The 15344-nt window shown below is 37.6% G+C and overlaps 2 protein-coding genes and 1 long non-coding RNA gene across 3 annotated transcripts in view; 2 read left to right on the top strand and 1 right to left on the bottom strand.

The window, feature by feature from the left end:
• The window catches only part of LOC126864628 (protein obstructor-E-like), a 33646-nt gene extending 26789 nt beyond the window's left edge, over positions 1-6857 (bottom strand). Inside the window, exon 1 of the mRNA XM_050616157.1 lies at positions 6773-6857. The gene's annotated coding sequence lies outside the window, so the exon portion shown is untranslated. The remainder of the gene's footprint in view (positions 1-6772) is intronic.
• LOC126864617 (uncharacterized) lies at positions 1190-4955 on the top strand. The gene is made up of 5 exons (XM_050616136.1): positions 1190-1459; positions 1880-2275; positions 2969-3111; positions 4092-4729; positions 4890-4955. The coding sequence occupies exons 1-5, from the start codon at positions 1327-1329 to the stop codon at positions 4891-4893; spliced, it is 1314 nt and encodes a 437-aa protein (XP_050472093.1). The 5' UTR covers positions 1190-1326; the 3' UTR covers positions 4894-4955.
• On the top strand, positions 6735-10403 carry LOC126864635 (uncharacterized). Its single transcript, XR_007689263.1, has 4 exons — positions 6735-6875; positions 7079-7175; positions 7280-8841; positions 8941-10403. It is a non-coding gene; the product is annotated as an uncharacterized LOC126864635 (long non-coding RNA).
• Positions 10404-15344: the final 4941 nt, after the last annotated feature.

Raw genomic sequence — 15344 nt, 5'->3', positions numbered from 1 at the left:
ATTCCAACTTCGAGATTCGCAGGTTCAACGGTCGGGAACTTTCTTCGAGATTCTTCGAAACTTGGAAGAGACAAGGACACCGGAAGTTCCTAAGTAACCACGCGACATATTTCTTGCTGATCTTACAGATACTCTCGTAAGGAGCGGAATACGTATTGCTCTTTCGAACAAAGTACCAGTGGTTATGCGTAATACTTTGATCCGGGTTTCAGTCTCGCTCACGTTTATGACTAATCGGTTGCTCGCTTGGCAAACCAATTTTTCCCCGTACGCGGAATATTTCTTCCAGAAACGGTTTGACAATTTACAGGACGCAATGTTGTTAATTAACTTTTCGAAGGTTTCCAAGCAGACCAATCTGTATGTCGCGCGGACGATCTAAGATGTTCGACAAAACGAATAGACTTACGCGACACTTTATCGCTAGATCGTTGGATCGCGAGTTGGATGAAAATACGAATCTGCATGAAAGCAAGGAGTTTTATTTTACGAGCGCGAACTAGTTTGTCTCGCAAACATCGTCTTCCAATCTATCGATCTTTGACCAAGAGTATCCGCCGCAAAATCGTCCCACGGACTCTACCAACGGTTCCCAAAGCATCGATACGACCGACCGAACAAGGATTACCCTTACGATCGGATCGCACCTTACAGCCGTAAGCAAATAAACGAAAAGAGTTGAATGCACAGAGAAACGATTGTTGACGATACCGTTACGGAACATCGTTTCCAAGTACGTATATCTCGTAAGGGACCTTGACATCCTACGCGATCGTCCACCGCTCTGGCCATCCGCGAGATCATTGTCTCGGCGACCACGCGATACGCGGACGAGAGAAACGAATGATCACCGGGGGGAATACACGGTCCTGACCGGTCATTCTAAATCTCGTCCAATAAGAATCCAAGCGACGCGCACCGAATCGCGTCCTTGCGACGTGTTCGACCCCGGTGGCCTGCAAAGTGGTGGGGAATTTCAGCGGGAACAAGAGTGGTGTAAAGAGAAGAGTCGTGCACTTCCTGAGCAAGAGTCCACCGCAGGGTCCTGCGCCCGCGTAATTGGGCTCCTGTGAAGCTACTCCCTACGAAGGAGGACCCGTGGTGGGGGATGCCCTATGTAAGCCCTGGAACCGACCAGGTCCAGGCCATCCAGCATCAGAACATCGAACGCAAGGACTCGAACACCGAGGTTCGCCAACGATCCCTTGACGATCATCGCGAGTTTAACCGTAGTCGAGTTTCAACCGTAAAACTGGAGGGTGTCCCATAACCCATCGTCGTATTTTGTCTTCGCGAGCCTCCGTCAATTCGTGATCGAACGTTACTATGAGGTTCGTCTTGATATTGTTGTCCCTTGTGCTGGGTCTCTGCGACGCCGCCAGGAGAACAACCGCTGCGGCATCCTCCGAGACCACGTTACGTGAAAGACACATCGAACACTCTCGACAGCAACGTCAAGGTCAGTGGTTGCACGCTAATTTTTCATTATTTCGAAGTTTGAATCGTAGGCTCTACTGTTCATAAATATGCATATATGAATATTTCGGTTAATTTATAGAAACGATACACAAATATCATGGAAACGCGAAAATCGGTAGTAAACTAGTATCGATCGTAGTTGAGGACGACGTCGACGTTCTTATGCAACGGATAGATTCTTACTCTTTTTTATAGAATTTTGTATTTGATTTATTTAAAAACTTGCTATCGATATACTGAGATTGAGTTTGACGGTTCTCTTTCCAAAAATAGGGCGAATTTCGTCAATTTTATTTCTCTAGGATTGTATAGCACGTAGACTAGAAATTTCAAACTATTTCGTTAGACTTGGAAAAATCATACGTTTAATTGACCGCGGCCTTACGTTTCACGCGGGTAGATTTAGAAAACGCATGGGATCTCGTGGATTTACAAAAGATGGACAACGGTGCAAACGTTTGGAACAAGAATCCTTCTACGAATATCACAGAATCGCACGATTCGGAAACTGTGAATACGAGGCAACTTTATCCGAGTCTTCCTAATCCTGGAGACACGAACGAGTTACCAGGACCCATAACTAGTAACCCGATACCGGTAATAACTCCGCCGCCTGGATGTTACGCTCCTCGGGGACAGTTTCCAAGCCCGAAGAGTTGCTCCAATTATTTAAATTGTTGGGACGACACGGTTACCGAACAATCCTGTCCCGATGGATTACTCTTCAACGATATTACCCTAGTTTGTGACTACGATTATAACGTGAATTGCGGCAATCGCCCCATGCCCACGCCAAGTAAGTAAACGGTTTCATATTTATTTTCTTGATTTTCAAAATTATACGCTCTTGGATCTTAGATTTATTTCGATATTATATTATTTATTTGGACGTGACGCGTAGATTGGTAATTACATTGTTCGAACAAATGAAGAAAATAATTCGACCTGATATCAATTTCGTGAATTTTAGTTGCGTAGGAAAAATCGGCAAAGATCGTTTATCAGTGATAAGAATTTGTTTATCAGGATGTAGTTATTCATTAATATCATATTGTAGCAATGTCTACAGGGTGGTACAGTGATTCTACGCGAAAAAAGAAGTCGAAAATGTAGAATACAAATTTTTCGTTCGAGGCTTTGTTTTCGAGAAAATCGACTTTGAATTTTCGCTCGGTACGCGTGCGGCACGTTACAACGGATCTCACTGTAGATCGTTGTCTCGATGGAAAAATTAAAAAAAAAAAATTAAAAAGAAAATTTTTATTCTATATTTTCGACTTCTTTTTTCGCGTAGAATCGCCCCCTTTCCGCTTGTACCACCAGTTACCAACCACCCTGTATATTTCTTAGAAATTACGCTACTAGAGCCAATGTTTCTGACGTAAATAAACTACATCATATAAAGATATAAAAAGATTTTTCATCTTTGATATTCCATCGATGTTCACGCATCGATCTGCCATTGTACAAACTTTTGTCTTTTCTTCAGGACCGTCTCTGACCAGTGGAACGAAACTCTGTCCAGAACCAAATGGTCGTTATAGAAGTGCGACGAACTGCTCGGAATTCTACGTGTGTGTTTACAAGAAGCCCATTAAATTCGGTTGCCCTCACGATTTGGTCTATAATGACGTAAGGATCTTATTCTTGAGCTATTCCTAGGGCACTTGCAGAATTTTAAATCTTAGAGTAACATGGTGGCCCACGTGAGCGTGAGAGTCTCCTCGACTTGAACTCCCACTTGGTCTCCGTACACGGTCAAAGGCCGCTCTTGAGGCCTCCATGTCAATGCTTGAAACTAAATTCGGCATTAACCTTACATATACTACTTCGTCATTCTGTTTCCTTGCTTCTGCTATAAATTCTCTTTGCCTCGATAAGCTTCGAATAATTTAGGGTTGAAATTTCACGCAGAACCAAGATAATAATCGGATCAGATGATAATCACGCTTCGATGTTAAACATTTTACCAACGTGCGATTTTTAACGTTTACAGAGGTGCATCAGCAGATGGCAGTTACGAATATTGAAACATACGCTTTCATTCATAGATATTAATACACCTGTTAGTCTCATAGAGAGCGCGATAATCGGCCCAGATTGTTAGAGAAATGATTATCGGAGGCATTTGCTAGAATTGTCAAGGAAAATAACGAATCAACAATTATTTGCTGGCGTCCATGTAATTCTCTGGTTTACAGATCGTTGAAAAAATTTGAGATGAATTAAATAGCCCAGAGTCTAAATCTGACTCATAGAATCACTTCAGAATATCTAATTAAAGATATAATTAAAAATCTAATAATACGAATATCAAAATGAACTAGAATAACGACCCAAAAATACAGTGGATACAAACAAAGAATACATCGAACTTTGGAAGATTTTTATTTATTGTTGAGGATATATTTTTTTTTTACCATCTAAAACTTTGAACAGGGTTTAATAATTTTCTAATTATTTGTAAGGGTTGTTTTATTTTTATATGCATCCTAATACTTACGAAGAGATGTCATACGTTTCCCTATTTATTTGCTTTTCACTAAACCGTATCCTTCGACAACGTATAATCTAAATTCTTTACGTTTTATTTATAATTTATCACTTCGCAGATATTGGGCGTCTGTGACTACCCGTACAACGTCGACTGCAAAGGCGCAGCAACTCCTCCGCTGCCATCTAAACCGACCTCGCCACAAACCCAGCCGCCATCTTCACCATCGCAACCACCTACTTTACCGCAACAGCCACCAACATGGCCATCGCCACCATCCTATATTCCTTCGCCACAACCAGCGCAACCACCGTCTTACGCACCATCTCAACCATCTCAACCGCCTCAACCACCTCAACCAGCTCAACCTTCTCAACCAGGTCAATTACCGTCCTATGGACCGCCGCAATCTTATCCTGGAAATCCTTGGCTGAGCAGAATTCAACCTGATTCCTGGAACGAACGATCTGTAGTTACGCAATCGGATGTCGATAAAGAGCAACAACAACAACAAGAACTGTCTAGTACGCAACAACAGGCATCGGAGCAATTGCAAAACCCATGGAACATGGTGCATGATATTCCTCACAGTCTCAGTATGGTTCCGTGCAAAGACGGGGATGTGCACAGATTGAACGCTGCATGCACGAGCGTGGTGCTTTGCAGAAACGGACGACCCCATTTGCAACAATGTTTGTTGGGATACTCGTACGATAGGCCGTCAGATTCTTGTAAACCAATTTCTATCGCCAAATGGTAAGTATATTTCTAGTAGGCGTTTGTTTTTTTCAACGTATTGAAACAAGTGGAGTTTTAATCAATCTTTACGCGGTTTTAACGAAATATTAATTGATTTTTTAAACAAATTGAACGAAATACTGTTACTAAATGTTATTGTTCTTTGTTTCTGTTTCAGCTAATCAAACCTACGCTTTGTATTAAATACATAGACTACTTAAACTAAATAAAGCACTGATTTTTCTTAAAACTTGGATTGTTAATTGTTCCTCGTGTGGTACCTTTATCATTGTATCCGTCGGTAAGCAAGATTAGGAGAATCTCAAAATATATGAAATGCTGTTGACATATTGCGTACGAAAGATCAAACGCGTTTCAGATTTATTTACATATTCTATTTTGCTCTATTAGCGTAATTATTATGGTCTTTCGCGTTAAATTGATCTACATATGTACGTATGTAATTTTAGCGTAGTTTTTGCGTCACGTCAAATATCAACAAGAATTTTATTTAGTGTTCGGAAAAACTAAAGCATCAGTGAGACGGTAAAATGTGTAAATACATATCACGAAATTCAATTATTTTATAATTGCGTCATATCTAATTCAAATTAGACATGTAGGTAAATATGTATGAATATGTAATTTCTAAATTCGGCGCCTTAAATTGTAGAGGGTGCAACCAAACCTCGGTCTCTTCAACGATCGGTATTACAGAACACGCGATCACGATATGTCAGCAATATGCCGCAAGATGTCAGGTATGTTCTATATTCACCTCATCTGCAATTCTAACATGATATATGTGTACTGAGTTATGCAGTACGTATACATATTATATTTTTTACTTTTTTATATTACATACATATATTATATCATATATGCATATTACATTATATATTATATTACACATACAGCAGAAGAAATTTCTCCTTCTCTTCTAAACTTTTAAATAGATTACTTTGAAATCTTTTCCTATCATAAAATGAATGTATATGGAAACTCAGGATCAATGATAAAACATAGTGACATTCTTAACTTTTCATACGATCGTAAGAAATAACATGAGCGTCAGGTTTCGGGGACATAAGGAACAAAATGTATGTATATTCCTTTTGCGAACGTTCTTTCTAACTGAAATGTCACGGCTGATTGACCAACAATTCGAAGAAGGCGCGTAGAAACAGAAAAGCGTGATGTCGGTAATTTTGAAAGTGTTTAAAAACGAAAGCAACGAAAGTCGTTTCACTCGGTTCTATCGTAAAATTTCAAAATTACGTAATTAATACTTGTCTAACGTTATGACGCCGTAACCGGAACTACCTTGTGATTTGTTTCTGATAAAATGTACAAATTACACATAAACACGTTTCACGTTAGAAATAAAATAAAAAATTTCATTCAACTTCAGCTATTTATAAACTTTTGCTTATACTACTTATTATTTTTGTTTTTTAGATAAAATCTTAGATCAAACTTCCACATCGAAGTAAAGTACCTTTCTACAACTTCTCTTATGATGTATAACTGAATATTTTCAACGAAATATTATTATAAATGTCTAACTTGTCGAAGCTATACCGGATGAACTTGAAGATATTTTCGTAAGATGTTTTAACTTAAAAAGGAACGAAAATGTCGATTTCGTTCTTGAAAGTCGATTTAGCAGCGGATTAACGCGCGTTCGAGTAACAGGGGCGACAAAAATCTTTATCCGTTCCTGAATGGGACAGAACACACCGACAGTAGAGAGATATCACTTTCCCGGCTTTCTTGGTGCCACGCCCGATCGTACCGTACTTTTATGCGAACTTGAACGAAACGCGTGTTCTTCGCGGCGCATACTAATTGACGAAGCCAGAAAAATACGACCAGTTCTAAAATTTCACACGAAATCACGAACGACGAGTAGAATCGTGTTTAGTTAAATTTTATGCCTCTCATTAAGAGGAGAAATCGGAGGTATCAACATAAAAACAATTTAAATGATAATTAATTGGAACAATGGAGAAATTAGACTAATAATACATCTAATACGAGACTTGTAAATTATCGACTGACCTTTTAGCCAATTATAGAGCTCATTATCTCCACCGTTTCGTACAGCTTCTAGATTGCTCCTTGAGAAACTACTTCGAAAACTTTGAAAACCTACTTCTGACAGGTTAGGGTGACAAGTACCATTTTGAATCAATTAACGTTCTTTTTTGACGGTTTGGATAAAGAACGAAATAAATTTAAACGTTTTTTCCTTTTTATATATTAAAATCTTTTTGTGATTTAATTAATTCGCGATAGTTATGTTTCAGCATTCTGAAGCTCTTCTTATCATACTTGTTTTAATATTACTATATCTCTTTTATATAGCGATTACGAGCAGAATGGCAGAAATTGGAAACCTGTAATTTCTCTCTTGTAAGAAAGCAACAAATTTGACGAGTTTTGCAAAATCGAAGGAACGAAGGTAGTAGGTTGTTGTCTTCATACTCATAATAATATTTGAATGAAGATTTTCTAATAATATTGCTGATATGTATAATACTCATGTACTACGATTTCCCATTGCAGCCACTACGATCGAGTCATTCAAAGTCGAAATTGAACGAGGAAATTGATCGTTTGATTGCATCATCGTACCGATTCGCATACACCGTAAATTCCCTGCTAATATTTCTAACTCAGAGTCGAGTGCAACTTGAAAAAAAACGATCGTTCTCTGCTACGCGTTCGTGAATTCAGACGTGTAACAGACACGTGTTCTATTCGCATACCAGCGACACAACAAGACTATTTCCAGCTTGCTATAATTTGTTCTTACACAATGTTTTATTTTAACGTACACTTTTTTTTTAACAATCAGTGTTGTCTAAAAATACAAAAGCACAAAAGATATTCCTTAATAACAGACAGTTTATTGATATTTTCTACTTCGTCGGTCTTCTTAAGTTGAAACAAAAAATGTTTTTTGTGTTTCTTCATGAAAATCGCCTAAAGACGGCAAACATATTTCATCCACAGGCGTCTGTCCTGATGGTCATTTCTCATGACTTATCGTAAATGTATTTGCATTAACAGATTAATAGTTTGATAAATTTCTCGGGTGTTCTTCGTCTGATCGTTTTGAATATCTGTTGTAATGATGAACGAGGAGATATTTTCAAAAATATTATATCGATAACTTTTTCTGTTGTTACTTGTTAAGAATTTTTAAGTACAAAACCTGTAATCTTACATGCTCATTATATCTAGCAGGATTCTCATCAAAATCATTTAAAAGTTCTTTACGTTCTTTTAATATTTTCATCCTATCGATTAAAATATTTTCTCTAGTTCGTTCAGCTAACTCTGACCCCTCGTGTATGGCTACAGCTTCAATAAATTGACTATTTAACTTTTCTTTCTTTCTTTCTTTTTCAATCTTTCACACTTTCTTTTGCAATCATTGATTTTTTGCCACAACTTCTTGGTGCACAAGTGGACAAGAAACCTGAATTTCATGATCTATTAAAGCAAGTTCCAATTCTTGCACTGGCTCAGTTAATCGATTTACTTATGAAACTCGTCGGTCTTGATTTATTACACGTTTATTCCTTATTTTACATACTCTGTCTGCGCATCTCAACGCAATAAAAGTTTCATTCGTATTGTAATCTGAAAGTACTTCAAACGAAACATGAATTATCTTCAACATTAATATTGAATACAAATGTAGGATGGGAAATCCTTCCATACTCAAATACCAAGATCGTGGAATACAAATAGCCGCGACGTCGACGTAGTGAATAACATAGTCGGCTACGAACGCCAAGAGTCCGGGTGGGTTCGATTGCCTGGCACACCATAGTCTGTATCGTATTTTCCACGATAAATACTACGTACATGCCATTATTATACGATACTAATCTAATGCAAAATCACGAAAGTGATTGAGTTAAGATATAGGAACAGTCCTGACAAATTAGTAAAAAAATGCAAGTAACCACGGAGGCAACTTATTGAAGAGATAATTAACATAATTCATTTACGTTAGTAGCAAGAACAGCAAAGTTTGCTGTAGTTAGATTTGTAATATATTTCTGAACGTAGTAAAAGAGAAAGAAATAATAAAGATCGAGCTAAATCTACTTAGAGTAAGTTTTGCTGTTGTGGCTTTTCTGCTAAATTATGTTAATAAAAAAGAACAAAATATTACAATATATTATACATAAATGTTATTTTTTCATTTCTAGATATATTGCTTACAGAACATTCCTTTTACGTTGATGTATACATAGAGCGAATATCGCATGACTTTGTTATACTGTTCATTCATTTCGGTAGCACCTGCTGCACAAAGATCTTTGTGTTTACTGTTTCCATCGCATTTGTAACTTCCATTTTATAAATCCAGCAATCTTCATGTTTTTACCATTATTTCTGATATTGACAATAAATTGATTTCTTTGTTTATCAGTTAATAAATTGTACTGTTCTAAAATGTTATAAATTACTCTCTCTCTCTCTCTCTCTTTTTCTTTTTCTACATCTACGACTAATAACATTAAGAAGTTGTAACGTTAAATATTACATAAACCTGGGTGAAAGATGAAGGCGATTTGAAATCTATGAAAGTTGATAGTAAAAGTAGCTTATCTCTCTACTATTTGTATATGATTGGAGTATATTATTGGTATATTATACTACTATTCGCTATATCGTATTAATGCTATTACTATATAATATCGCTCTATTGAAGACAACAGAAACTTTTGAGTCACAGTTACAGTGTCTACAAGAGTGACTATTTTCTACAGGTCTTCATTTTCTCACATCTTGAATATAATTCTAAAAACACAAATGCAAACAATTTTAATTGCATCTTCTTTCAGTATTCATAGTCAAGTTGTCAGGAAAGTATTGACACAATATTGTATTTCTTATTGCATTTACATATCAACTAATTACGTCCAAGTATATTAAATTTCTTACCATTTGGCAGTGCTTTCGTAAGACCAGAAAAATTTGACGCTACGAACATGACGTGTAAAATCTAATGAAAAAATGCATCATTGAAAAATAAGAGAATATGACAATGGTTCTTGTCATCGCTATAATTATTAAATTTTATCAATTACGCTTAATCAAAACTACCTGTAACGCGATTAATAAATTCATGGTAATAACTATCGATAACGCGTTGATCTTCTTCCAGCGAATTTAAGAAGAAAGGTGGAGGTTCTTTCGGTAAACGTTTTCACGTGGTCGCTAAGTATTCCTGAGGCAAGTTTAGGTCATATACCCTTCGAGGCACGCATTGTTTCAGGGCCGGGTTTCCGCGAAACCGCGTGGGCGGGCTAACTGCATTTCTCGTGCGTGACACACGCGAAACACACGAATGTTTAGTGCATAGAGAGTCTGGTACTTACTTACTCTCGTGCTTACCAGCCTTCTTCTGTATGCAGTTCAGGGTAGCTTCGATCAAAGAAATGAAAAAGAAACGGAGGAAGACGCTGTGGGTTTCCTCGCCCACGTCTCGTCGTTGCGTTCTGTGATTTTTTCCCTTCGAGAGGTAAATATCTCTTGGAAGTCATTGTTTCTAGGTGTGACTCGAATTCCACGGATTCTCTCTTTCTCCGGCCATTCCTTTCTTCCTACCTTCTTACCGCTCTCGCTATTTGTGTTACTCGTACAACCAGAGTCCTATTTAGAAATGCGTTCTGCGATCTACTTACATTAAAGGAGAAAATCATTCAATTTTATTAATTAACACGATAAAAGTATCTGTAAATCGAACTCACCTATATGGTTCGTAATAATCGAACAGAAGATTTTGATAAACAGCTCGACAGAACAACGCATTTTTAAAATTCGATGACTTTGATACAAAATTGATATTTTTGATATTATTGATATTTTTATCTAATTCTTTTCACGTGTTTCGGTTTGCTCGTTTTTTATCCGTTTGCTAGTTTCTCGTTCCTTCTGGTATCTTAATGAACAACCGGTAATAAAAGTATAACTATGTTTACTATTCTAACTATTGGCTGTAAGTTCGAGCTGTTCGTTATAGTCGAACTAAAGCGAAGGAACGATATTTATCGTGACGTTCACCTGGGAACAAAGAGCACGGAGGGAGCTTGACCGAATCTGAAGGTTCTCCAACCTACATCGATCGAAGGTACAACTAGGTCACCTTGCCGGAGGTTGTGCAACACCGGTAGGTTGCTATCTAATTGTAAGAAAGCTATATGTATATGCACGGATGGATAGGGGCGAACCAGTGCGATACTTATATGTATTGTGGTTTCAAAATCCGGTTCTGAGAAAATAACGAGAGGCTGGGGAAGCCCCGAGGGATTGTCTTTCAACTTTGCGAGGACAAACTTTCCTCGAATTCCTGAAACACGTTAACCATCTGCATACGCACTTAAACCGGAGATCCACCAGAAAACCAAGCTGTGCTATGCAGTGCTAAGTTGAAAAATATTTGCTTCGATATATGCATGGAATATATGTACGATATATGTACGGAACCATTTTTACCAAGCACCTTACGAACACTTACAAAAATGAGATTCGTATAATATTAACGTACCTACAGACTTACCTATGTTTTTTTACTATTAATTATTAATTTGTATTATTATCGTATTGTATTAAATATTGTTAATTTGTATTTCTCTACATACGTTATATCTTTCCAATTAATTTTTTATTTATGCAACATACGCGTAAGATTCTTTGAATAAACGTGCCTTCGAGGTGCATCCTGATTTTTGACTCTCGCTGTATATGAAAGCAAATATTTTCAGGGCTGCACAGCTTAGCTTAGCTTTTTAGCGAATCCCTGTACAAGATAATAGAAAAGGATAATACATACATTTTGTATGAAAATAGAAACACTAAAAGGTATGAACAGACATATTACTCATACCAAGATTTCCAACAATTGTTACTCGTTATTCGTGGACATAAAAGAAAAAGAGAAAACGCTGTACATTATCAACGATGAAGTCACAACGTTCGCCAACATCGATGATCCGTTTTTCCTGTAGAAAATAACGATCGGCATCTGGCAAGGTCGATGGCGTCAACGACAGCCGGTAGACGTTTGAGAAATGGAAGGCCACTTTCCCTTTCTCTTCGCTTTTCAACAATACGTTCAGGTGTTTTTCAATTTACGTTCCAATAACGAAAGATTGTAACACGAAACCGTACTACGTAAAAATAATTGAAGCGTTTGAAATATTCGAAAGCATCTTTTACAGTCTTTTGTAACATAATTTATTATAAATGTATGATACACCTATTACAAAATGTATCGATTCAGATTCTAAACGGCCGCATTAAACCTGTTAAAACATTCGAGAAATATTCATAATACACGCTTTTTTGATGCGATCTTACTTTCCGTGTCTACTTTCCAACGAAAGACCTTTCGATATTTATGTAATTCATAATTCGTCGACGTAAGCGTGCATTTTAATCAGGCATTAAAAGAATAACTCCATCGCCAGTGAAGAAATTTCCGAACATCATATCGTTCTAGAGAAAATTTCAGGAAATTTCAATGCGTATGTGTATTTTTCCATTGTTCCTTGTAACTATTCGGTCTCCTAATTATAGTAGAAGACTATGATTTCTCGAAACAGGCTCGGAACTTGTACATGTATGCCCTTAAGGTAAAACCACGTATATATCTCTACCGCTTCATCCCGATGTATCGGCGATGTCAGAAAAAGAATTATGCAACAAGCCATAATATTATACGTATTTAGTTTCGCATCGGCTGCTGCCTTGTCCCGCAACACCTCAGTCGTGCGTAAGCACATATTCGCAGTAAGGTTAAACTCCAGTGACATTTTGGACGACTTTCACCATCGGGCCAACGTGGAAGGCTGCTTTCTTCGTCTTTTCGTCTGTTCGTCTCGACACAGAGACGGTGACGCCAAAGTGGCAAGGATCAGGGACTGATCTCTAATTAAATTAATCGAACACGAAAACCAAGATGGTTCCAATAGTTTGTAACTTAATTGGATTTAAGCGAGGATGATGCATAGCCGTGACCTTAATTTTTTATTGGTTTGTCGATTTGGTAATAACAAGTGGGATATAAGATATAATATTGGGTTGACTGATAAGTTCCTTCTTCTTCCATTGGTGTTCGCATTTCGAATAGAATATTATACAAATCGTTCAAATACTGTGAAACCACATATCACATAAAACACACATAAAATAGCGAAATGAGATAATCGAATTACTAAGATAAGAAAGATAAAATAGATTTTGTAGGAAACTAACAAGAACGTGCTGTTTTAAGAAATCGCGAATCGTCTTAATACTCGACCTAATATAAACTTAGGATGGTTATTGAAATGCATCGTGTAAATGATTTCAGTCTTGCCACTCGAGGCAGGAAGAATTATACCAACCAAATGATTATTACAAACACAAAGGAGAACTAGAAAATTAGTAGAAATACAGACGTCCGAGTACAGTAAATCGTAATTACAAAACTACGCGCTTTCACTGAAATTTCGTCGGGCCCGTTGAAACATCGATACTTTCGACTTAAAAGCAGTAATTTCGACACTGAAACTAAGCGTAAGAATTACGTTCTCCACTGGATGATATATCCAACCGGAGAAGCGAACGCTCGCGTGCACGACACCGTGCCAGAAAATCGGACAACATCCTCGTAACGCGTCGATCCGCTCCAACCATAAGCATAATTGCGTGCGATCATCGTTAACTCGTTAAGCACACCATCCGCCGGCTACTCTCAATACATAGACACCGAATCACGATCAGGAGAAAGCGAGAATAATGCGCTCGCGCGCGCCACAACAAGAGCAAACGAATCACTCTTACGTTTTCCAATCTATGCAAAGCGAATCAACATTTCCCCTCGGTTTACATTTTCACCCTACGTTTCCCGTATGCTCCTTCGCATGCATACCAATATACACGCGTGCATTTCTTATCTCACGCGAAGCGTATCGACGCGGCGGCCGATTTACCGGTGGCGAGGCAGTCTACTTTATTACCAAGCCGATCGCGGAAGAAACCGCGACTCGTCTCGAGTCTAAGTATGTATACGTATACGTATTCGATAGCGGTATGTCTCGCTGGTCGATCACTGTATTAGGCGATTACGAATATTAATGAACGCAGCTTAAGTCTGTGGAAGTCGTGACTGTAAAAATTCTTCATTGAGTATATACGTGATAGACACGGTACGATGCCTAAAATCTTATATAATTGTTCCATTCTAATGACAAATTTGTGTGTGATACCATTTTAGGGAAACTAGGAAAGAAGCGTATATAATACATGTACGAGCGTATGTATGATGTAAAAACGGTTTTAGTACCATTCACAGGAGGAATTGAAAGTGATAATTTTATTTATCAACACAACGATCGAGGCGTACGAAACAATGGCCACATCAAAAAAATATCAAGGTTCTAACGTGGTCAGCCTATTTCCAGATTTGAGTCACGTGAAAAATCTTTGGGAAATGATTGGAAAAATAGTTTATGCCAGTTGCAGGTAATATAATTCCATTAGTGAATTATCAAGAACGGATAACGAAGCGAAACATCTATTTATTAAAAAAAAGTTACAAAATGTGATTTTGTCATATGTCGAATGCAGTGAAGGAATTATTGTCAATTTTGATTTTATCTATCTAAACAGCGTGTGAAGCTTTATAGAAATTTCTATCGTCGATTTATCGTTTTTTTGTTGTTTTTTCATCCCTTGTCCACCCTGTCTATGTATAATATGCAATCAACTATGCGTCGCATATCAAATTTAAGTAATAAAATATTTAGAAGGTAAAACTAAGCTATATTTGGAGTTGTATTTCTTTGATCGTATCTATTCACAAAAATTCGAAATTACTCAACAAATTTTCAATCTGGTAGTCGCTTATAGTTCATAGAGATTTATCGTATTATATATCTGTTGATTAATTCTTATTACTCTGCAAAATCTACGGCGTTTGTTTAAAATTATTTGCAGAAACATTTTTCACGTATGTATCTGCAAAGGGTTGAAAGATCACCAGACAATAGGAATGCCTGTTCGATAATTATTCGTTTAACCAGTTAGCTGTTTCGACCTCTTTGGAAACTTTGAAAAATGTGTATTTGAAATGCGTCGCAAAAGGTAAACGATGACGAGTATACTCGTCAAACACAGAGTATATGTGGCTGTTATAATATAGAATTAAGCTATAACGAAACGACCGTCCTATCTTTTAATTTCATTACTGACAAGGCTTGTCATAATACAAAATATTGCCATTTCTTCATGACGAGTATACTCGTCAAAAATAGCTAACTGGTTAAATAGCCTTATGCATGCAGAAGTCGACGCCATGGCGCACGTAAAGCCGACGTCGAACGACGGATTGCTGTGGAATATCTAGGGCGCAGCGCGAAGTGGTTCTCCTTGGGCAACCGATGCCGCATTCCGACCTATGCATCTGCTGCCAGTTCCTTTTCCCTCCTGTTTCTCTATCTTTTCACTGCTTTTCCTTTCCTTTTCCACTTTCGTTTCACGTCTCTGTGGATCGAACTTTATTTGGATACTTCAGATGAATGTCGGTCGATAAATGTCCAGTACCATTCGGTGAACTATGCGC

The sequence above is a fragment of the Bombus huntii genome, chromosome 4 (genome assembly GCF_024542735.1).
Source record: "Bombus huntii isolate Logan2020A chromosome 4, iyBomHunt1.1, whole genome shotgun sequence".
Taxonomy (NCBI): Eukaryota; Metazoa; Arthropoda; class Insecta; order Hymenoptera; family Apidae; genus Bombus; species Bombus huntii.
This window is presented reverse-complemented; position numbering and strand designations above follow the sequence as displayed.